General features: G+C 39.1%; 1 protein-coding gene across 4 annotated transcripts; it reads right to left on the reverse strand.

Annotated features, from left to right (window-relative positions):
• Nucleotides 1-4,175: 4,175 nt before the first annotated feature.
• ormdl3 (ORMDL sphingolipid biosynthesis regulator 3) lies at nt 4,176-21,009 on the reverse strand. Of its 4 annotated transcripts, XR_002760805.2 has the most exons (5): nt 20,694-21,006; nt 19,271-19,545; nt 18,599-18,750; nt 9,797-9,910; nt 4,176-5,671 (listed from the first exon to the last, which is right to left on the reverse strand). XR_002760805.2 is itself a non-coding variant. In XM_023406820.2 (4 exons), the coding sequence occupies exons 2-4, from the start codon at nt 19,442-19,444 to the stop codon at nt 5,554-5,556; spliced, it is 444 nt and encodes a 147-aa protein (XP_023262588.1). In that variant the 5' UTR covers nt 19,445-19,545; nt 20,694-21,009; the 3' UTR covers nt 4,176-5,553. The 4 variants fall into 4 exon arrangements, 3 of the variants coding, with proteins under 3 accessions (XP_023262588.1, XP_023262587.1, XP_023262586.1); XM_023406820.2 differs by lacking the exon at nt 9,797-9,910 and having other exon boundaries at nt 20,694-21,009; XM_023406819.2 differs by lacking the exons at nt 4,176-5,671; nt 9,797-9,910 and adding an exon at nt 14,422-17,430 and having other exon boundaries at nt 19,271-19,479; nt 20,694-21,003.
• Nucleotides 21,010-24,193: the final 3,184 nt, after the last annotated feature.

Below are 24,193 nucleotides of genomic sequence, written 5' to 3' on the forward strand. Positions count from 1 at the left end.
GGCGTTGTAACAATATCATGCTACTTCCTCCTCTTGAGGTTGTGTGGTTGCAAACATCAAGTGTCAGAATTACAAATGCACAAGTCAGTATCATTTTTAACATCTTAACAAAAACACTTGTCCCCTTCTTTTTCCCCATGAGTAGCTTTGAGGTTGATAAAATCACCTTAGTCCAGTGTAATGCTGCGCTCATGATACGTCGGAAAGTCCAAAATTACAAGCTCTGACTCAGAAAAAATAATTTTTATGGTTTTTTTAAAGAGTTGACTAAAATTTTATTCCTTTTCTTCAATAAATACTCAAAAAAACATAATATTGGTGGGTGTCTCTGACAAAGTTCAGGATGTGCTACAGTGCCTGTGACTGTGGCCTGGTCTAACTAACCCCCCCTTATCTTCATAGAGGAGTGGGAGCTAAAGTGATGCCAACACTGACTGACCAAAGTGCTGCTATGGCCAATGTGACAGAATACAAGTTAGAATGACAAGCAAACAAGTGAAGTGGGTTTAACAGCCACACACGTTTCTCCAGGCCATGGAAGCAGGCTATTTTCCTCCATGAATGTATGAAAGAGGTAATGGGAGAGATGTACTCGCAGCAGCAGCCACTGTAGCTGACCTTGGTACTCCTCACGAATCAGCCAAGCACTCAGCCCAAGCCCAGGCAGGGGGGAAAATAAATAAATAAATAAAAAAAAAATCACTGTGAATAATTTCTTAATGCTTTCACAGAGGAACAAAGAGGGAGGGTGAAAGAAAGGGGTCAGGGGGAGGGAAGGGGAGAGGAAAAAGCTAGACAAGGAGGCGGACAGAGAGATGGCAAAAAGTTGAAATGGATGATAGTGAGACAGAGAGCAAATAAGCACTGGACACAAAGAGAACGAGGAGAGGTAGAGGAGCGTGATGATACATAAAGACAGAGTAAAAAGGAGGAATGGAGGAAAGAAGAACTGAACATGAAAGGGGAGGGGATGGGCTGGTGGGGGATGACGTCGAGAGAGCTGTGTCCAGTGTCCTGGGATCCTGCTGCAGTCTACATTATTCATCGCAGCACTAGATTCATCCAGGGTGACTTACCTCGGTCATCATTTACATGCTATATCACCTATGAATTATTAAAATAATGAGTAGTGCGTCTGATGATCCATAAAGGATGGGGGTGAGCTCCCTACAGGGAAACATTGACTTAGAGGTCAGTCACAAGATGCTACGGCTAAACATACTGCAGTGATTCATGGTTGTAAAATTTAAAGACCAGAGGTGAAGTGTTTCTTACATAATTTATTCATTCAGTCCGATGTTTCATAAAATGTGAAACCCGCCTCCAGGATAAAATAAAAATAGCACTTACTGGAAGGAGCCCAGCTTCTGGGGCTGCTACCAGGAAAACATCAAAGCCCACAGCACCTGTATGAATATGGAGTCCACCGCAGGGGTGGGCAAATCAATACCCATTGTATTGATACTAGTAATGATAGGACAGATACAAAAAATCTCTTCTGTTTATTTCAACAAAGAGTGAAAAATGCCCTGTCAATAGAAATTTTTCATCTTCTGACGACTGTGATGTTAGATCAAACACTCAGTCAAATAGTTGAACACACAAGAGGCATCATTCGATAATTAAACGTGTCTGTTTTTGTGATTCTGGTCCCAACCAAAATCTTCTATCACCTATCCCTATCCGTGGCTCATTGCACATAAAGAGGTGGAAAATATGGCTTAAAATATCTTGATATTTAAGCCTTGATCTTTCTAAAATCTGGATTGATGAGATCTGGAGCACATGGATATTGAGAGAACTTCTTTAATAAGGTGCAGTAATTAAGCTCTTAAGCTCCAGAACCTTTCAAATTCTTCCAGATCCTTCCTCAGTTGTCCCCTCTGTTGAGCTGCCAGTCTGAGCTGCAAGTTGGCTGATGGAAAGATTCCTTTGTCCTTGATCTCACGTCAGGACAAAAAATGAACTAACCAGGCTGTACATTCTCTGACTGACAGACAAACGCACAGATTTAACTGATAAAAGAGAAAAATGCCACAGCAGCAGTGGACCAAGACTGACCATGAAACACAATGTCTGTGGTTCAGATCTTTGTTGCATCACTCTCACACTGTCATCTCTACGGGTGATAAAGCCATAAAATACAAAATGCAAGCAAACGAAATTTCCCAGTATTATGAAACTAGGATCATATCTGTTATTTATAATTTAGCATTTATCCGTTTCTGATAAAATGAAAAAGAAGATGAAACTGAGATAATGAACTCTGCTGTACCAGTGAAGTTCTTACCTAAACACAGATACTGTGCCACTAAAGAGTTTGCGATCCACATCGCTAGTCCAGAGCAGCTTCCTTTCATCTGTGGGTAACAGTAAATAAATCATTAAATATGAATTAAAATCACTGCCGTTTCAACGACAATGTCTAGTAGCCTAAATATGGCTTCTCTAACTATACTGTAAACATTCACAATAATAATAGTGTGTGGTATGGTACAGTGCAGCTAGTGGCATTAAGCAGGAGTAACCTCATCAAAGATCCATCATCTTACAAGAAAAGATTGTTGAACTCCTCACCATCAAGCATTAAAAAGTTATTTTATGTATTTATATATTGTTTTCCTTTTTTTCTGAAGCACACACTTATGGTTTCAGAGGTGTCAATGTGTTTTCCAACTGTCTTACTGAACCAAAAAACCAAAGAGCACTGGCAAAGAGTCCTCCAGGATCATCCCATCACCCTGAAATCTAGTCCACATAAGGTAATGTTAGCATTTACTACTGCCCTGCAGTGACCATGTACGGGCTATATATAGTACATTTCATTAAGATATGCTTATACAGTAGCTCGTTATTATGAACTAGATCCAGGTGTGAAACATTAAAGGCGGCTCTAAAGCCTGGAGGTCTAGCAGAGTAGAGTTATAGTCTAATCTCATTTTATGAACTATAATATTCTGGTCACAGATTCCATCTCTTCTTCTCTTTCAGATTTCCCTCTCGAGCACAGACCTCTTGCCGCGCATAATAACTGTGGCTGCTTTGAAAAATACATTGTTGTGTAAGACGTTTCAAAATAGAAATACATTAGTGTTAACAAATGTTAGATATAAATAGTCATTTAAACAAATGCAAAACAACTTGTCCACTAACTGCACAGAAGATGTATGGTGGAGTTAAATAGGATTTTTTTTCAGTAGTAAAGAATGAGTCATGATAATCAAATGAAAAAGTGTGGTTTGGTTTCTTCATATCATTACAACTTTGTTTAAATATCAAAATTAACAATTCAACGGCTGTATTTAAATCTTAAATCAATTACAATACATTTCATTACATTTTAGTGAAACTAAACATTCTCTTGTACTTCGTTCTCATGTGGAGAAAATTAAGTATCAATTGTTACTGTCACTTTGTTTAAAATTCAGTTAACTACAATCAAATATAAACAGGCAAACTTTTATATAACAATTGTGTTGCTTACAATGTGCCAGCAGTTAGTCAACCAGACAGTTAAACACTTTTACTATACATGGTGTCAGCTAGCTTAAGTAGTTTGTTTGTTACCTGGACAGCCTCCATGTTTTCTCTTCGTCTGCCATTTTGGGAGGGAAAACCCTTCAAATCTCGGCAAAGGGGCAGCACAACCAAAATTGAATTCTTTCCCCTCGCAAAAACGTCATTTAGCAACATGGCCAGATTTTAAGGAGATGAGCTTCGTTGTGAAATGCGAAAATAAAAAGCAGAAATTGCAGTCACTGCACTCAATGGCAGCAGTGTCAACTCCGGACAAACCTGTACACACAATGCAGGAAATTAGTGGGCGGCGCAAACGCAGTTAAAATAGACCGCCAAAAAAAGAAGAAGAAAGAAAGAAAGAAATAGAACAGTAATATGAAAATCTGTAAATATTACTTACTTTATGCAATTATGTTGAATTAAGTTGGGGCACAGAATATTTCTCAATAGGCCTTTTTCACATGTTTTGTAAAAGTGACTCTGTTAGCAATGCAGCAGTGAATAAACTGACCTTACTGTACCTGACTTTTTTATTTCCTCCAAGGTTCCTTCAGCAATAGACAGTTTTTCTAGACCAGTGGTTACCAAGATAACTTCTCATGACCAAATAAAGGCAAAGATATATTGTTCCAAAATATAGGACATAAAACAAAAAGTTTCTTTTATTTTTTTTTATTTTTTTTACATCCAGTCCAGTTACAACTATCATATGTTTCGTCAAGATGCAGTATGAAAATAAAAAATATGAAATTTAAAATATGAATTAGAGTAATGCATGAAATGTAATTTACCTAGGTAAAAAGAGCAGTATTAATCACACTGAAATATATAACACATGACAACAAAAGGGAAATAAACAAGCAATTAGGAACTATATTCAGTATTTTACTCCAAACTGTGGAAAACCTCCATGTGACGGCTGTGACGGCACATTATCTGTTAATGCTCTGTAGTTGGAGACAGTTAGTCTCACACAGGCCGCTCCTGTGCTTTGTTTTGATTATTTTCAGCTGTAAAAAGGCCATCTCACTGAGATATGTGTTTGTGATGAATTTGACAGTATCCTCCATGTCATGCAGCACCTGTTAAATTCAGCTGCCTCCTCATCCAAATGGGCACAGAACTGTTCGGCATTATCTGCTCTCACATTCTGTGCCAGTCTCTTCAGGTTTTGGGAAGTGTTTCAGTCTCCCATTTCTCAGCTGAGAGGTTCATAGATCCACTTTGGCTTTGAATGCTTTGACAGCACTTATCATCTGTGATACCTCTTTGCCTTTACCCTGCAGTTCAGAGCTGAGCTCATTCAATCCGGCCATCAGATCTGTAAGAAATCGAGAAGCCACGCATTGTGTGACAGTTCGTCGTGCTGCATCCTCCAAAAAGAAGTGTCAGAAAACAGCAGGTGGGCAAATCTTTGAGCACTTGTTGAGACACATCCTCTTCTCACTTACAGTTGCCAGGCCAAGTGGTACGATCACTATCACATTTTTAATATCGTCTTTGTTTTTACAGTCTTTGAATAAAGTGCCAGCAGTGACAGACATGGCTTCCTTGACCAGTTTAGCCGAGATGTGATTTACACAAGGAGACTCTGTTGCAACCTTACTTTCGTCTATGGATTTGTCAAAGAGCAACTGTTGGGCCTTCAACGCCAACTTCAACTCAGTCTTCGCTGGAACACAGAGCGCTTTTGGATGGAAAGTTGTCACTGAATTTCTGGCAGTTAGTGGTGTGATGACGCTCCAGTTACACACAGGATTTTTTCCCCCACGGCAACAGCTTGGTGACAAATCTGGTATATTGGTCTGTCTTTGACCAAAGTGAACAAAAACTCATGTTCCCATTTGCAATGAAAGTTGTAGGTTTTTGCCTTTTTTGTGAATTTTCCTCGATATTGATTAGTTAACTAGAGCTTCACGACAGTGTCTTGCTCCAGGCAATCAGACAAGAGATAGATGTGTTCTAACATTTTAGTATTGGCTAGATCAAAAAATATATATATGACATCAATTCTTAAAGCTTCCAAGACCGCTTCTAATAGCTAAACGTAGTGTCCCTTGCTTTAGACATGCAATGAAGAAACTGCTCAGTCAGGCCTTCTTGGCTGGAGAGTCTTCTGAACCTGATTGTATGGATTTCCCAGAAGTCTGCACTAAAAAAGAAAGAAAGGAAGAAAGAAAGCTTCTTAGCATGTGATCTTATTCAGAGAGAGATCATTTGTTCTCATGATCGTCCCCAAAAAAGAACAAAGAAAAGATTTTGAAAGCTTCTGTAATCTTTTTAAAAAATGTTTTTGAATGCAAAAACTGTCCAAATTTCAAAGTAGAACCATCCCATCTAATTATTTTTTAGAACTAACATGCCCTCTGGCAGCAGCTGTCAATGAGACTTGGTAATATCACAGGGGAGAGAAGCTCTAAACTTAATGATAAATAGATAGAAAGCTTGAGTGATTCTATTTTAAAAAGTAGAGTATAGATGAAATGATTAATATTCCACATAACTACCAACTGGAGAGGCTTCCTTTACCAGTGAGGCTTTAACTTTTTGTCACTGAATGCAAAAAAGGAGATTAACTTTGCATACCAAAAGCAATACTTCCAAATTATAGGACATTTATAAGAATAATTTCAGTTAAATGATTTACCTTCAAGACAACACTGTGGTGTATTCTTCTACATTACAGCCTGAATATCAGTGCGGTGATCATCATGAATTACTGTTAATCATCATATTGGACAGGGTCAGTGACTGAATTTAAAATGTAGCTTTTAACTTTGCATTTCCCTTTGAACTGCACATTCATATTCATGCACGTGCAAATGCAAATGCAAGAAATACCATAGCTGGATAAAAGCTCTATGATCCAACCGATGAAAACAGATATGGAATCAATAGAATCAATAAGATTCAATACTAAGATGTGTGTAGGCAGCAGGGTGAGAACAAACGATGCGGGAATGATTTGCCAGAGGCAGTTTTCTCTTGGTTGTTTTGATCCTGCAGGAGCTCTGGACCTGGGCCCCTTAAGGAGATTAAAAAGACACTAAGGTCAGCTAAATACAAGCACGTCAGTCTGAGAGACATACAGTATGCAACACCCGTGTGTCATATGTCTTCCTAACACGTCGAAAATGTCCTCTCACCTAAAGAGAGAGGCTTTCATCCTTGAGCAGGCTCAAAGTGATGGGAGAGTAATGTAATTGTATTACAGTCTATGAAATTACCGCATTCTTGAGGGGGCACTCGTGATGAGAGTCCAGGCTGGATGGTAAGAGGAACACTTAAGAATTTCAATGACAAACACACACACCCTAGCATTGTAGCACTCAAGTCCCAGCTGTAGCCAGAAATACTGATATCATGAATGCAAATCCCCAAGTGCCACCAACCCTGATGACATTTTTGACTAGACACCAGCTTTGATTAATTAATTTAAATGTTAAATAATTTTCTCTGTAAATTTGATCCTCCCTAATTTTGTTCCAAACCCTCCTTTTGCTTTACGTTTTGTCCAAAAACAACACCATTTAGAGACATTTAGTCCAGAAAATATCAGAATAAGCTAACGTTAGCTCCATGCTGCAGACTTTTTAATGTTTCCGGCTGACTCGTTTTAAAACAACCCTGTAAAAAGGGTCTTGACATGCAGATGTCATGCTAAAAGACTGAGGGTAAAGCTGGAAGCTCCAGGCAAAAAGTCGCATAATTGTATAAGACATGAAAACAGGATTGTTATTTTATTGCATTACTGTAGTTTAGTCCTAGTATTGTAGTGTATTATAAGGAAAAATGTAGCTCAGACTGTTACATACATGATTGTATTTTCACTTTCAAAGTCACAAAAGAAAATATTTCAGATTAACGTTTTTTTTAAATTAATCTGTAACACCACAAATATAAATGTAGCTATATATACAGTGTGTACTCCTTGGTGGTAAGCTAGTTAGCCGCATGTGCTAACGTCTGAAGCTTAGAGTAGACACACTGTCTTTTTTTTGTTTGTTTGTTTTCTAAAAGCATACAAAGCTTCATATAAGTCTAGATATAGATATACCAGCACAGATATGAAAGTGCTCAGTTGCAGTTACTAAGCTACGATTAGTCTATCACTAGTTGGGGGCGGGGTTTAACAAACTTTGTGTTTTGATGTAAACTCCTTTTCAGGTTGTTAAAACCATAAGTTCACACACACAGTACTGAGGATGTGACTTCAGTGTACACAATGGTAAATTTGCAATTTTTACCAATTGCATTTTGCAAATGTCCCCATTGTGAGACGAATAGAGGACTATTTTATCTAAAATGCATCCCTGTCCCTGTTTTAGTCGTGACCGTGGGTCATACAAGAGAGATAAGCTCTCAGATCTAACAGATCTAGGAGCTCAGTGCCAATGAATAAGGACTGTGATCGGCTATTGGTGTGCAAGATTCTTGTTTCCTATTGTGTAATGTTTCAACAAAGCATCCTTATTTTAGACACGGGAAATGTGTGGCATCTGAAGTTATTTTACTCTCACTGTGGAGAACATTGTCTCTTTGTTTTTCCTCCGTTCTCATTTGATCTGAAACATGTTCAGACTTGGATTTCCGAGTTTTAGGAAGTCTCAGACTCGAGCTGAGTGGTTTTATATAGACCTGATTTACACACACACACACACACACACACACACACACACACACACACACACACACACACACACACACACACACTGCTCCCCTCTCTTCTTCTCAACACACTCTCCCCTCTGTGACACAAAGTGAGATAATAATACAGCACAGAAGCCACTGCTAACACCACCCACATATGCGCAAACACTGTTGGAAAACAATAGAGTTGAAGGTCCTTGAAGAGGGAAAATAAAAAATAACACAAAGCCAGCGTAAAATGCTCAGTAAGCCCCAGGTAATTAATTAAGAATATTCAGATTCAGTCATGGCTTAATACCCAGCAGTGCAGTGCTAAATTGCAGCGAAGTGAAAGCTAATTAGGCCTGTCTCTTATGCTGTGGTGTGTTTTATTTATGACTGCATTTCTGGAGCGTTTTCTCCATTTCTGCGGCACTGCCATGGTGACCGGAAAATGTGATTCGGCTGGTTTTGAACTCTGGATGTCACAGAGCAATCATAAATCTTATTATTGGGCGGAATGAGTGTGTTAATAATGTAAAACAAGAACAGTTTATGAATATTCATAGTTCCTATGATAGATCTGGGTAAGGCTTTATGAGTTGGCTCATAGCTCCACCCTGGGAAGACAGCTCATTCTTAACAGCTATTCGTCATTTGAAGTTGTCACCGCGGACCGTCTCATCTGTAACAGCACTAAAGTGGTTTTCGGTCTCAAGTCAAACAGTTTGGGCTCTGTGAGACTCGTCCAAACCTCTGCATCTGACATTTTTTATATATTTTCAGTGGTTTCTTCTACTTTATTAAAGGGGTGAGCCAGTAATATAATACCGCCTCAACAAACAGACATGTTGTCAGGGAGAAATTAACTCCAGCCATCAGTTATAGGTCAATTTCTGCTCTTGCTGCTTACAGTCAGATAGCACATTATCTATCTTATTATTGTTATTATTTTGAAGTCACTCCAGCTGACTTTGATGATGGAAAAACCACTGTGGCCTGCAGACTGTCTTGGAAGCGTTGAAGCTATTTTTAAAAACCTATTTTTCTCAATCAGCAGCTTCCAGTGAGCGATGTGACCTCACATGACCTCACAGTTTTCTACCAAAGTTTTGGTCATTTTACATGAGAGATTCACATACGTGTATGTCTGTTGCACCAAATCAGACTTTAGCAACATTTATATCAAACTCTGATGATTAGTAGTTATTTGCTTCTTCTGACAGGCCACTGTCAGTCACATCTGACCCATCCAAACAGTCCTGAAGAGTCTTTGATGGTTAACTCACTTAATAAATAATAAGGATGTTGCATTTTTCAAGACTTTAACTTTGATTACTGCTTATCATGAATATTTCATCTTACAAAGAAAACCAACCAACCTAACCCTGACCCAAGTTTTGACGAGCTTTAAACCATAGTATTTTTAGACCACATGGATCCTAATGAGGATTGAAGGATTTAATTTTTTTTTTTTTTTACTGGATGTTGATCTTTTAGCTCACATGAGCTTGTGTAAATGATTGTCTATAGTGGTATGACCAGCTAGATCCAATGATGAGTATCTGCAGTCACTTTTCAAAATCTAATTTCCCCTGATCCAGCTCTGAATTGATTAAAAAATGTTGAAATCTTTCTGTACACTCACAGCAGAGGTGTTATGAGCAGCAGTGAGTGGTTGATGGACTTTTCTCTCCCTGGGTTTCACATCTGAGGCTCTCCACAGGCAGCCTGAGAAGAACTGAAAGAACTGGAAGAGATGCTGGAAAGATAACAAAGTAATAGATTAAGTCTTTGTTTTGTTAAAAATAAAAATACAGCATTGGCTATTATAAAGAATCAGGTGTCTGTTGTTGAAACTGTGATTTTAAAGAGCAACTCACATAGAATTTTATCTTTAATTATCATATCAGACTAAGGAAAGCACAAGGTGTTATTTGCATCATATATATCTGTGATTTGTTTTGCGTTGTTTTGATGAAGCATCGCCATCCCCACCCTCCTCCTGACATCGAACCTACAACCCTTCTAAACTCCATTATCTAACCACTTTTTACACTTCTACAATAAAAAGCGTGATTTTGTAGATTATCTGAAGGGTCAAATTTGTTTTTGTGAATTCGGAAAGTATGGAATGTTGCACACAGACAGAACATCAACCACAGAGGAAATAAAAACAAATTTAAATGCAAATTTTAGTAGCCTATAAGAATTTAGGTTTTGGAGCACAGCAGAGAAACAATTGATGCCATGCCGCTATGTGCAAACATGTAATACAAACAAACGTACTGTTCTGCTTCATATCACATCTGTTTCTAAGTAAGCTGTTAAAGCCTTTTTATAGCACAGCTGATTTTACTGTGTTTGGCAGAGCAGCCATTAGACAGTGGACTGACCTTAAGAAAGTCTACAGGCTCTCTCTGGAAGCCCCACAGTGCATTTCAGTGACAGCGCAGTAGCTTCGAGGGGGCACTGTCTCCTGTCATCACTCCTGCCCTTGGCTTTCCCAGTGAGTTCAAAGACCCCGTGGGGTATCCAGAGCTCATAATTAATTGATCCAACTCTCGTTTGGTTCTATTTATAGCTGACCCCTTCCATGCAGTTACACCTCCTTCTTCCCCTCATAAATGAAACACACATCACTCGTGATCAAGCACATCATTATTACTATTAGGCTGAACTGTGTCAATGTCACAGCAGGGCGGCTGAGAAACGAATCCAAGGTTTGTTGTGTTTTATCTCGTCCCTGATGCTGTCACATCCACAGAAAAACAGAGCACACGCAGTGGGAGCCTCGCTACATAGGGCCATGCATATTTCAAATGCTCAATCTGAGTAGATGGCATCGCCACGTGTTCCCCCGGTTGCTCGGGGCCTGTTTGGGGCGCTGCCTTTCTGGCAGGGTTGCCATCCATATTGAATGATGTTGGTCGTGTGGCAGCCATGTGACTCTGTTTTCCTCTGAGAGGGAAGCAGACACGCTGCCTGCCCCAGCGCCAGCATAAACTCTTCATAAAGTTATGAGTCAAGACGAAATAGAATAAAATAATCAAATTAAATTAAAAATAATAGTTAAAATTAGGGCTGGCTAATATTAATGATCCTACCAAAGTAACACCAAAAGAATTACTGGCAAAATTAACTTAAAGTACAGTATCAAAAGTAAAAGAACTTGTAGTAGTAAAAATGACCCTGTTACCACACTGTAAAAATATTGTATAGTAAGTAAAATTCCTCCATTTAAAGGTCTCATGTTGTATAAAGGTAGATGTACGTGTCTTCTTTGATTATAAAGCAGGTCTAGGTTCTATATTAATACTGTGAAAATATCAAAACGCTCAGTCCACAGAGAAATGCACACAGCCTGTATTCAGAACCTGAGCCCTAAAATAAGCCATGAGGACTTCTGTAACTTTGTGATGTCACAACAAAGCGTCACCGCTCTTAGCCATGCCCCAAGTCCCGCCCACCTGGACCCACCATCCAACCTTGAAGTATTGCAATCAGAACAGAGGCTCTGACCTGGTTTTACTAGAGCTCCAGAGAGAAGCCTGAGAGAGGAGATGTAAAACTACATTGAGAAGGTTTTTGGTTCTTAAAACCACAACTATATTTTCTTATGGATCAACACAACAAATAAAACACAGGAAAAGTGTAAAATATGGAGCTTTAGATTGTTACTTAACTGGGTCACACAAGAGTCATTTGACTCAAATTAAACAATTTGAGAAGTTTAGAGGGAAAATAAATCATGGATCACATGACAATGGTCCCCAAGTGGACTTTTTTTGGTAAAGGGGTCAAGAGTCAAAAAGGTTGGGAACTACTGGTTGAATCTATAACAGTGCATTGCAGCTTATCCATTTTTATGTAAAATCTTCATCTGAAAAGTAATTAATAAAGCTGGTAAATAAATGAAGTGAAGCAAAAGTAATAATGGAAACTATCAAGCACTTAACTACAGCTAACTATGTCTTAACTGCATCTCACAGGAAGCGAAGGAAGTAAATCCCGACTACAGCCTTGTTACCCAGTGGTGTGGGTGCTAAGGGTGAGACAGGAGGCACAGTCAGTCAGTGAGGTACAAACAACACATTCACACTCACTCACCCTGAAACTGCATCAGCACTTTACAAGAGAAAGCAAACTGCGAATAACACAGGTACACAAACTGCACCTGTTGGACGTACACAGGCACGGTGTGTTCGCTGGGCTGGACAGAGAATTATCAGATTATTTAACATTTAAGCTTTTTTGTGTATTTTTAATCTTTATTTGATGGTTCTGAATCACCAGCACCAGGGAGAGGACACAAATGAGTGTGAATGTTGAGGCAGTACAGTAAACAAACTGGATATAGAAATCATGTGGGAAAGAGTAACGGCGTAATGAGTAGCAAAACAATATGTTCCTTTTTTTCTTGTGCTACTCATTACACCGTTGCACCAATTGCAGATATAAATATACCTCTGCACACACACACACACACACACACACACTGGAGTCTCCTTCTTTTACTGGGCCGCCTGACTTTTATTTTATGAGTGAACAGAACACTTGCTCTCTGTGCCTGCTCATATTTTCACATTCTACACACAGACTCTACAAGTGGTGAGTTTTATGGGTCATGTGTATACTGTCAGGCAAAGTCATAGAAAGCTAGGTTTAACAAAAAGAAGGAAAAGGAAAATAAATCATTCATTCCTCCATGAGACTGTAAATCTTTATGTGCATAAATGAGTAAATGAAAAAGAAAAAGAAAACAGACCAACAATCTCTCCCTTACCACATTCCTATTTACAGGGGCTGGCCTCAGATTAGGGTCAATAACAACCATTTGCTGCCCTCTGCTGGACAAATATAGTTCTAGTTGTCGCCGTGGATAATATTAGCTTCAAAAACACACAGTATTCTGTGTATCAGCTCCACATCCCTCATTTTTAACCACTGAACGGCTAATCTTTAGTATTCAACTGTTATCACAGTATATTGCATACGCATTATTGTGCATTACATGCCTGAAATTTTAACCACATGGCACAGGGTGTAATTCAGTTAATTGGACCATGACCTCACATTCACAAATCTACATTTACATTGGCCCCAGGCTTTGGTCTCTTAAAGCTCATATCACATGAGAAGAATATGAAATTAAAGGGTTGTGCAACAGCATCTTGAGAGGAAGGGCAATCAGGCTTAAAATCTATTAAATTAAAGAATTAAATTAAAGTTCATAATTATCCTAGCTGCCTTAGCAACAGTAATAATTTGTATTAGAATAGGAGGCAGATTTCCATCTGCTAGATAATTACACGAACCTGTCTTAGCTGATTCTGTTCTTCTTTGAATGGTCACTGTAAAAATGGAAAGACTGAGAAATGTACATAAAAGTGAATGTTTGCCTTTCACTCAGTGAATTTCAGACTTTTATTCATACTAATGCCTCATCGTTACTTTCACTTAATCAATGTTTAAAAAGCCTCTGGTGTTGTGTGACAGACCGAGCGCGATACAGCACCTGTATCAGTTTGCAAGGCTGAAATAAAGACAGAGGATTGAATGTTTGATTTGAAGTGCCACTTTGTTTCCAGGTGGAGCTGACGGAGTGCAGAGCACTATGGGTTAAAGCTGCACGGTTTGGGATATTAATCAGTTATTTTAAGTTTTATTTGTCTGAAGCAAGTATTGCTATTGAATAGCAATCAGGAAGATGTGATGACATTTGTATCAGAATGATGTAATACTATATAATAATCCCTGGAACTAGTGAAAAACAGGTGAAGAAACAAATGCAATTTTCCATAGAGAAAGCTAACTGTTGAGAAATGTAATTTTAAAAAGAGGATGCAACTTTTATTAGGTGCATTTTTTCATAATCACTTCTGTGGAAACAGCAGTGTAAGTATTGTAAATCCACCTCAGTAAAAGGAATTGACTGTTATGACGTAATCATTTAAAAAAAAAATCATTTGAACCTTTGAAGTGAACATAAATAAAGGCTGCAAGTCAAAACAAGTAAGACATGGTAATATACCATATTCACTGAAAAGAGAAAGGGATGCTTCTGTTCAGATTAACAGTAATCCTGCTAATCTTTCAAACTATGTTTAGATTTAATACAAGAGTTAAGTAAAGCCGCAAAAAGGCGTCGTACCAAGCAACAGTTTTAGAACTAATTTGTACAATGAAGTGGTTTCTATCTTAATAAAGCCAAGGCATTTTGTGCATGTCAGGGAAACACTGACAAAATCAGACACAACAAAAGCCAAAGAATTTTGAGATGATACTTGAAAAATACTGTATTTTGGGTCAAGCACTCTTACAGAGGGTCACAATGACATTTCCTTCAAAAAGCAAGTACAGTTACCACTGAGCAGAAGCCATGAACACAGTTTCACATTTAACCAACATTCAGTTCAACCATCTTTCAATACCTGTTGTCTTCAACAGTCCAGTAAAATAGAAAAACACACACATGTAAAATACATGGTCACTTTGTGCTACAAACTCTTACAGCCTGTCCTTGAATAAAGCCCTTTATGGTGATAACTGATGACGACATTTGAAAACATCATGACGGAGAAAGAAACGCTGCAGCAGAGCAACTAGTATTTACAACTCAAGTGTCTGGATCTTTGGTCTGTGCTTCGATGCATCAATTATAAATTTTGCCAATTCAATACATCAGTCTGCTAAAAGGAATAATTGAGTGGAATCATTTTGGTTTCAGCAATAATTAATATGAAACAGCATGAATTACAATAATCCAACTGGGTTAAAACTAGTCCCTCAAGTACCAGGACTGAAACCTACTATTGTACCTAGTACTGCTGCTACTGTCAATATTAATGTTAATATGGCTACTGCTATTACTACTGCCGAGAGTGAAATGTGTGGTTCAGGCAAACCTCAGGAAACATTTTTTTAAAAATAAAATAGGTCTAGATCTCAGTTTAAAACCAGTCTTCCAGTTTGACGACAGTGTTTAACAGAAACATAACATTCATATTACTTTTTGCCTCTTCATTTAACATGTTTAAAACACACTGTATTCTGCTTTTTATCTGTTTTTCAACTTGTATGAATAAACACAGTCTCACATGTTTATCTGAAGACTGTACAGGTTGGGATGACCATCACCAAATTAAACAGTCGTTTCTTAAGCCACACTGAGGAACCAAATCCCCATAAAGCCGGCGACTCACACCCTACATGTTCATATTATTAGTCATTACTTCACGTTACCAACTCACTGTCGCTGAGACTTGCCATGGTGAAATGATTCACAGACACTCCAGCCTTCCACTGCCACGCACAATGAAAAAGGATCCTAAACATGCATTGGTCGAGAAGTATGTAAAACTTTAAAACATACATCGCATGTTATGTTGCCTTTTAGACTAATCTAGCAAAGCAGCTTTGTAACATCCCTTTAGCACATAACTGTCATTTCCTTGGATCCTAAAAAAAAAAAAAAGATTTTAACAGGGGTGAGGACTTGATGTTCTTGAAAGGTAAGGATTTGGATCAGACTTGGACACAATACTCTAAAAAAAATAAAATAAAATAAATAAATCACCTGTTGCTGACCGATATCTCTTTCCAATGAATCTTAAAGCTGCACCAATTAATATTTCTATATTAACTGTGGATCAAATGACTGTGTGTACTGTGAAAGGACCAACCCAATCAGGTCCAATCAGAAAAAAGCCAAGTTAGATCCACTGTAGGCGAGCAGCACAGCACCAAACAGTAGACAGACAACATTAGCGACTAGCTGGTGGAGGCCAAACTAAAGTTAAATGAAGAATGAACACGTGACTCACAACAAATACTAATGTTGCTCACTATCTTCTAAATACAGTATGTAAACAGACAATTTTTCCTCACACCATAAGAACTTTCTAAGATGATGTCAGTGCTGTGTTTAAAGATTGTTTGGTGCCACCAAATGGCTGAAAGGGGAAATTAATACAGCTTTAAATTGTTTGTCTATTGTTATTTTTGATGTTTTTTATTTCTTAACATTTCATGAGTTCGTTGTTGAGCGTGTCAAATATTTTGACCCCTTCATATATGTAAATAGGGGTGAAGAAAACATTAGAAACAAACGACAGTTTCATGATTACTGCACTGGATTGCATTATATTGCACAGGTGTACCTAATAAACTGGTAGCTCTGTGTGTAGTCTGCCTGCAGGTTTTCAAAATAAGATGCAGACATAACAGGCTTGTGTGAATGTTATGTGTCCTGAGTACAGTTACAGAGCAGTTGCAAGCCTGTGTCCCCGTATGTAGTGTAACTATGAGTAAAGTAAGGACAGAAACACTTATGTCTTCACTCAGATTGCAGAACTTGTTGTACAGAACTATGTTGGACCAGTAGTGCGCTCTTGTGCATTCTTTCTGCTCACACGGCAGACGCTCTTGCAAAACGAAGGCTCGCTGTGACACAAACCAGGACAAGAGGAGTCCAAATATGGAAATGGTCAGATAAAATAAGAGTTGCTTAACCTCCCATTCATGGCCCTGAGCAGAGCAGTGAGAGCTAAATATAAAACCTTGTGGTTTCTCGTGTCTCGTTTCTGCAGCAGTTCGCAGGTTTCTTACCATTCATTAACGTACTGTTACGCTCCTCTAAGCCTAGAAAGAGGAAGATTAATGTGGAAGTGAAGCTGAATAAATACAGCAGTGTATTATTTAAAAAAAAACAAAAAACGCTTTGATCGCTGTCTCACTGTGCCAATGGGTGTAAAATGGCACATGATTATTTGTGCAACTACTCCTCCGCTCCCAACACCTGTCACATCAACAAATTGTCATTTCTACAGAAATGGACATAATACTCCCCTTTAGAGATGCTTTAAGTGTCTCTTGAAAACTTGTTACTCAAGGGAGATAGGTGTCAAACAATCACAACAGTACACTTTCCCTTTGTGCTCTCTCTATAGAGTCCTGTGTCTCTTTCCTGGGGTTTGGTACCATGGCAGTGTCCCCAGTAGGCTTCATTTAGAGCGCTGCTCTGCAGAGTCGGGAGCCAAAGAGCTATGGATCCTTGTGGATCTGCAGCCAAATCAGAGGCCTGATACTCTGCGTGCTCTCAGCAGTCCATGGGGACTTAGGCAAGGAAGTCCTCTTCCTCCTTGTCAGTACTTATTAATCCCAAAGATCCTAACGCCGTGGAGCTGTGGCAGCTTGGGGATGAGTACGGTGAGCAAGGAAACAGTGTTGACCACAAAATGGACTCGATCGTATTTGGTGTAGAAGCTGGTTAGGATATACCTGAATCAGGGATAAGTAGGAGAAGAAGAAGTAATGGGTAGCAGATTAACTCATACACTTCATATATACAACAAGGTCTTCAGTGAAGAAAAACTTTTATTACACCCTGACAACATGCTGGTTTCAGGTCAGCACCAGACGCAGGGGTGTGACATTTCTGGTGAAGCACCAGAATCAATAAGGGAAAAAGAAACTAGCTCTGCTGATTTGATGTAAGCAGAATTTTTAAATATAGCTGCACACACCACTAAGGGTTTTTGTGAGCTTAGAACGAAGAATTGCACATCCTGTTCTCTGCTGAACAAGTGAGGACATGTAAAAAAAAAACCAAAAAAAAAAAAACCCTCCCAAAAGATTTTCACAGAAGTGTAGCTTTTTTTTCTTCTCCATGTGGAGACGAGAGACTGACCCCTTGTCTCTTCCTGCTGGCACTGTTGAAGAGCCCTTTGAAACTACTGTGAAATAAAAAAAACATTTTTAAAAAAAAAAGTGTACACCTGCAAAACTGCTATCACTACAATGTTCAGGCTGAGCTGGCAAATCAACCCCAGGGAACCGGAGTGCTTCCTGTAAACTGAACTCCGCTGGTTAATAAGGACAGAAAAGGGCATGAAAGCAGCAAGGGGTGCTGCTGCAAACACTAAGCCCCTGAACAATTTACGAGTTGGGTAACAAGGGAGCAGCAGGGATGCTAATCAATAAACACTCTTTGTGAGTGCAAACTCAAGCACAGAGGAACAAGAGGAGCACGATTTCTTAATTAATGTACATTTTTTGCACAGATGAACCAGAACAGGTTCACAGTCATTTCAAATCAAGGTACAAGCAGGCAAAAATAAAGGTGCACTGGATAAATTCACTTAAGGTAGCTTATTGATTAAGGAGCTTGGCAGGCACGCTCCCATGACCACAGAGACACAGGCTCAATCCTGAGCAGCAGTGTTGGTGATGTGACACAACTGGTGCTGGTGGGTGGGAAGCCAGTGAGGGATCACGTCCTTTCTGAGCAGTCGGGAGTTATCCTCTAAACTGTCTTCTGTCTGCACATCACCTATGTCAAGCTTTGGTACTCTATAAGTGTGTACTCGAGTTTGAACCCACGCCTAATGATCAGCTGTTCCCACCTATGAAGGCCGAGCTAAGCGTCAGGTTTGGATGTTCCACTTACAGGACAATAGGTGTGATGGTGAGGAACTTGCGTGAAGCAGTAAACTGTACGCCGTAGTCCATCTGCTCCCAGTGCGTGAGGAGGCGGGCCTTGCCCTGATCTGGCGTCTCAAAGGGTGTTCCCTTGACTGTGTGCAGCAGGAGGTACATGCACTGCAACAGGAAAGAGACACTCAGAGACAGAAAGAAAAGTCACCGCTCCGACAGATATGTAGAACATAAATGACTAATTACCCAGGAAGTCAGGAAGTTAGCAATTCTGGCTGTAATGCAAACTGTATGATCTGTGTACAGCCAAAACCACATCTTTAAAATACACTTCTGTAAGAGATTAAACTGTAGATAATACAGTTCTCAGGAACTGTGGGCCAGACAAATCTTCCAGCTCTGAAAATTAAAAACTGGCACTAATTTATTAACAAAGAACATTACTAAGAGCAGTGAAACAGCAGGCAGGACATTTTCATACTTTCTAGTAGTGCAGAGTTTTTTGTGTTTTTTTTTTTTTTAACCTCTGACTCCTTCATAAAGATATTCTCATTCCCCAAATCCCAAACTCTTTAACTAGGCCAGCACTGCACTGCTATGTGTCCTTCACTGAGCTGACCTGTTCGATAAACGTTAAGGCAAACTGTGTTAGTGCTGCTGCCTATGGGCATTCCGCTCCACTAACCAGATTGTGGATGAGGTTGGTGAGGGTCCAGACCACGGGCACGCTGGCGAAGGGAATGCTGAGCAGGATGATGTGCAGGAGGCCGATGCCCAGGATGTAAGACAGCCACATGCCCCTGCTGTTCATCACCCGGGTGTTTGGGTTCACCTCGCTGTGCGCCGTGCCCACATTCATGATGGCGGCGGTGCTACGTTAAAGCACTCTACCTGCTGTACATTGTGCAGACACCAAATGGTCTCTGTTTGAACACAGCTGGTGTGACAGTCTGTGTGAATCTACAAAGGGTTATCAGACAAATCATAATGAGGAAGGTGTTTTAGACTCATGTTAATGTTCCTGAGCAGAATGTATTGTATAATTTGACTGTAGATTTTAATTACTTGCTTGCTCCTTGCTCAAGTTGTGCAATTGTAATAATCACTTCTATCTAGGGCTGGGTGATAATTCAATATTATCACTTGCCGGAATTTAGTGGCATCATACTATTTATTATCTATTGCTTTTATAAGGATCCACATTAATGTATTTACAATGTTTCAGTGAAATTGAAGGAATGAACATTGATGTTATGATCATATCATATTATTCATTACAGGTTACAACTAATGACTATTTTCTTTATCAATTAATCTATTATTTTCTCAATTTATTGCAAATAAAGTAGTAAATACATATAATATAATGATTTGTCCAAATAGATGTCCATCACACATTCACAGAGCTGAAGGTGATGTCTTCAAAGGTTCATTTAAGAGGCTAAAATCTGCAAATATTCTGCACTCTCACAAATTAGATGATTAATCGATTACCAATTTTTCTTTCAGTGTATTGACTCATTGATTGATTGATTTATCCTTTCAGCTCTATTTATTTACTTAATTTTACAAAATTCCAATTTCGAATAAAAAAAAAATTCAAACAAATACTCATTATCATCACAATGGTGATACTGATTAACCACATGACCCAGTCCTACGTGTTGTAGCCTAAGTGCTTTTACTACAATCCCCAATTAGCAACCTTTTACTCATCTTGAGACGGGCCTATTGTACAATTAAACCCAATCAATTATGATTTTAAGTGACACCTGCCAGCCAATCAGAAGCCAGTATTTTCTGTCACGATGAGTTTATAAGGAACTAACGTGAAACTAAAGCTAAAGTAAGTAGTTTCTTATGTTAGAAACATAACGAACAGGTCAGTATCTGCCTGGTAAATAGAAATTAATTTACAAGAGTAAACAATGTAGCAAGCGTTGGACATTCCAGCACGTTGTTGTTTTCTAAGTTGTCGGAGTTGAAAATGTAACTGGATACAAAATAATCCGTAACGTGGCGACACACAAAGATCTACAAGTGGACTGCCCGGCTGTAATGGAGTTAAAAGTACACACATATTTGAGAAGATAAATCATTACACTCACTGCAGAGAAAAATGGCTTCAACTCCGACCTGTATTGGCACTAGTCCGTTATCACAGTTTTTTGTCTTAACGCTGCCTTCAGTTATATAACTGATACTATCACCGGGACACTGGCGAGGCTCCGGTGTCCTGATCAGTCATCCGGTGCCGCCGTTCAGCTCCAAACGTGCCGCTCAGCGTTCCGGTCCGCTCGCAGACACACAATCCATTGAGACACAACCACTTCTCCTTCGTCTTCGAGCCAACAGCTGGTGACAACACAGCACAGTTCATCATGTAACGTCATCACTGCCCGTTTTCACAGCTCCACACTTGAACTCGGTTTCTTTACTCTTCGCATTCTGCTGTCATTGGTTGCCCTCTGTCACGTGGCCACGCTGACTTATCACCGTTCAATGTGTTGAAATACGTGGACTACGCCCCCCTTCTACGTCACGGCGTAGAAGGAATCCGAAGAAAGGGGCATGATTGACACTGCTATGATGAAAATAAATAAATAAATAAAGCCTATATTCTATATTTTATTGCAGGAGTACATGAAACAATGCTGTACCTTGAAGATTAAGTGGATTTTTTTTTTTAAATAATGAAAACAATTGGTTGATTTTCTTCTGGTGATATCATATATTTACTATATTTCTTGATTTTAACTTTAAAAACATTTTTTTCTTTTTTCTTTTTTCTTTCTCTTTCAAATGTTATTCATTGCTAAAATGTTATACTGTAAAAATGCAACAAAAAAGAAAAATCAGGCTGTGTCTTGTACATTCCATGTTACCGGCTCTGTGAGGTTTAATTTAAATGTCTGAATCACCAAAGGTTTTAAATTTCATCCTGACAGGGACATGAGTGTCTGTTAATTTAATGGCAATGTATCTAGTAGTTGTTGAGACATTTTAGACCACAAATGTGAACCTTATGGTGGCACTAGAGGAAAAGTCATGTTACCACAGGAGTCAGAAGGATTCATCCTCTGGGGACTATGAATGTCATGGCAATCCATCAAATAACTGATGAAATATTTTAGTCTGGGCTACAGCCACCTCTTGAGCCACTTGTGTGGCTAAAAATAAAGTAGCTCTTGCAGATATTTACAAAACAAGGGAGAAATAAACTTGAGATAAGGTTAAGGTCTTAAGATATAGTCTAATTTCACTTTATTAAGAGTTTTGTCATTTGCATTCAATTAAAACAGTCACTGGCTCTTTGGTTAGCACTTGATACCTCTGTGAAGGAGGCCCTTGACTCCTTGTGTAGCCAAGGTGAGAGGAGACCTTGCTAGAGGCAAAGAAAAACTGACTGACGGGACTGATACTCCTGTCCCAAAATCAAAGATCAACAGTGTCATGTTCTAGATCCCAAGATAAGCCCTAATACTAATTTAGGCCCACAGTAGCCCGAGGCTTGAGGGGTCAACTGTGTTCTACTTCTATGCGATGTTACACGACACCCACTGTTTCTAAGGGTACCCCTGTGATGAGTGGCATCAGACAGGTTTGGCCGGCTGACAGTGGACTCTCTCATATGCTCGTAGCCTTGGGTGCTGTGGCTGTCTCAGCTATGTAAACCTAGAGCTCTGTTGAACTGTGGACGATGGATGACAGTGCTGTGAGATCATCGCTGGCACGGGAACAATGGCCAAGTACATGACATTGATAAAATACACCTCAAGAGGGGGGCAAACGATGACGCCGACTTCAGCAAGTCCTCATCTGGATATATATGCGACATTTAGAGACATATTCTAAAGGGTCATTTCGGCAAAATAAATACACTTCAGGGGACTGTTAAACGATAAAAATCACCTCTAAAAACAAAAGCCATTATTCAAAATTCAAACTATAAGTGTCCTTTAAGTAGTATACACATGATAATTAATAATCAATAAGCTCCTATGTGATTAGATCCTTCGTTCACAGGTTGTTGCTCTCATGTTTTCTTGTACAGTACCCATCAGAAAGACTGGATATTTGATCTTTGCTGTGAGACATCTCTGGCTGCCACCACCGATGATCAAATCAAAGCCTCAAAGTCCCGCAGCCGTATCCATTTCTGCACAACCACATATTTAATAGCTGTTTAGATATGTTCCTCTGTAAGACTACATGTCTCCACACTCTGGCTAATCCCCTGCAGTTCATCTGGCGAGGGCTTTCAGACGTAACGTGACTCCATTAATAGGACTCATGCCATTAGTAAAAGCTTTTAATGGTGAGATGCATGTTGTATTCTCTACTGGCATCACCGGCTTTCTGTAGCTGTGAGTCCAGAGTCAGTTCTATACATGTCATTAGCAAAGACATACGCATATATATATAAGCTTGTATTTAATTATCAGCTAAAGTTTTCCAGCCATAATACTGAACATAACATGGATGTAGTTGGTGGGAAATATAAATATTCGAAAAAGGACCAGGACTGAAATTTGAGCTCAGGACCTTTGTGTATCATCTACGTTTATTTCAATTTGATGAACCAAGTTGTTCCAAAAACATTTCATACCTGAGGATTTTTATAATGTTAGTTCTTATTGTTGTAAAATTAATGTCAAATTCTCCTGTGTGTTGTGTCTTTCTCTTCTCCTGTTTCCACTCTCCTTCATCTTCCCTTTGTGGTCTTCCAGTGACTGAAGCTTTGCTTAGTCTTTATATTCATTAGGCATTTAAAGATTGTTGGAAGGAAATCATACACTTTACTCTTGTGATAATGCAGCTTTGCATACTTTATAAAACCATAACAGGCAGAATTAACAGAGAACTCGGAAGAAATTCAAACTCAGGGCTGTTTATTCTTTGTTGTACCGGTTATAAGATAATGCAACACTCTTGGCTAAGGACTTTTACATCCCTGGGCGCACCAGATATTGCAGTGATGTTGGAATTCGGTCAGGAAAGTAATTTAATCTGGTTAATTAAACAAATCACAGTTGTATCGTGGAAAGCATAACATTGACTGTTTGTATAAGAGTAAAAGATACACATTGTGCTCCTGTTGGTAGTTGAATATATCACTTTGGTTAAATTCTTATTATAGGCATTTGTCACAATTGCTGACACTCTACTTACTGATAAACCAAACAAATATCAAAAGAAACCGTCGGACGCAGCTGTAGTTATCACATTACAGGCTCTAGGCTCTTGGCTCTATTATTTCATGTATTGCACTTGTCGATCAAGAGCTTCTGATTGTTGTGTATGACCAGCAGATGTCACCATCAACACACTTTGAAGTGGTCGATGCCATCCAGCAGCGATACTGTGATTCACCTACAGTGATGTAACTTGAACACAGGCACAGTGATGCAGTCAAGATGAGAGATTTATTAATGAAGCACAGCTCGTTCGTTTCTGTGTCTCTACTTGTTACCACCAATCAACGTTGCTGCCAGTGATGAAACACAGAGGACCTAAGGTCTTATACATCTTATATACAAATGCATGTTTTTATATGACAGCATGCTTTCATATATAATACCTCCGACAACTCATTGCCAATAAAGTT

This window comes from Seriola lalandi, unplaced genomic scaffold, assembly GCF_002814215.2.
Source record: "Seriola lalandi dorsalis isolate HSWRI2012SDOR001 ecotype SW California unplaced genomic scaffold, Sedor1 jcf7180002054317, whole genome shotgun sequence".
NCBI classification, from domain to species: Eukaryota; Metazoa; Chordata; class Actinopteri; order Carangiformes; family Carangidae; genus Seriola; species Seriola lalandi.

Coding starts and splice junctions, on each gene's coding strand:
- ormdl3 (XM_023406819.2), bottom strand. CDS start 19,444: ATGAATGTGGGCACGGCGCACAGCGAGGTGAACCCAAACACCCGGGTG. Junction 18,751..19,270: donor CCAACCTCATCCACAATCTG/GTTAGTGGAGCG, acceptor TTCCTGTTGCAG/TGCATGTACCTCCTGCTGCA. Junction 17,431..18,598: donor ACCATCACACCTATTGTCCT/GTAAGTGGAACA, acceptor TCCCTGATTCAG/GTATATCCTAACCAGCTTCT.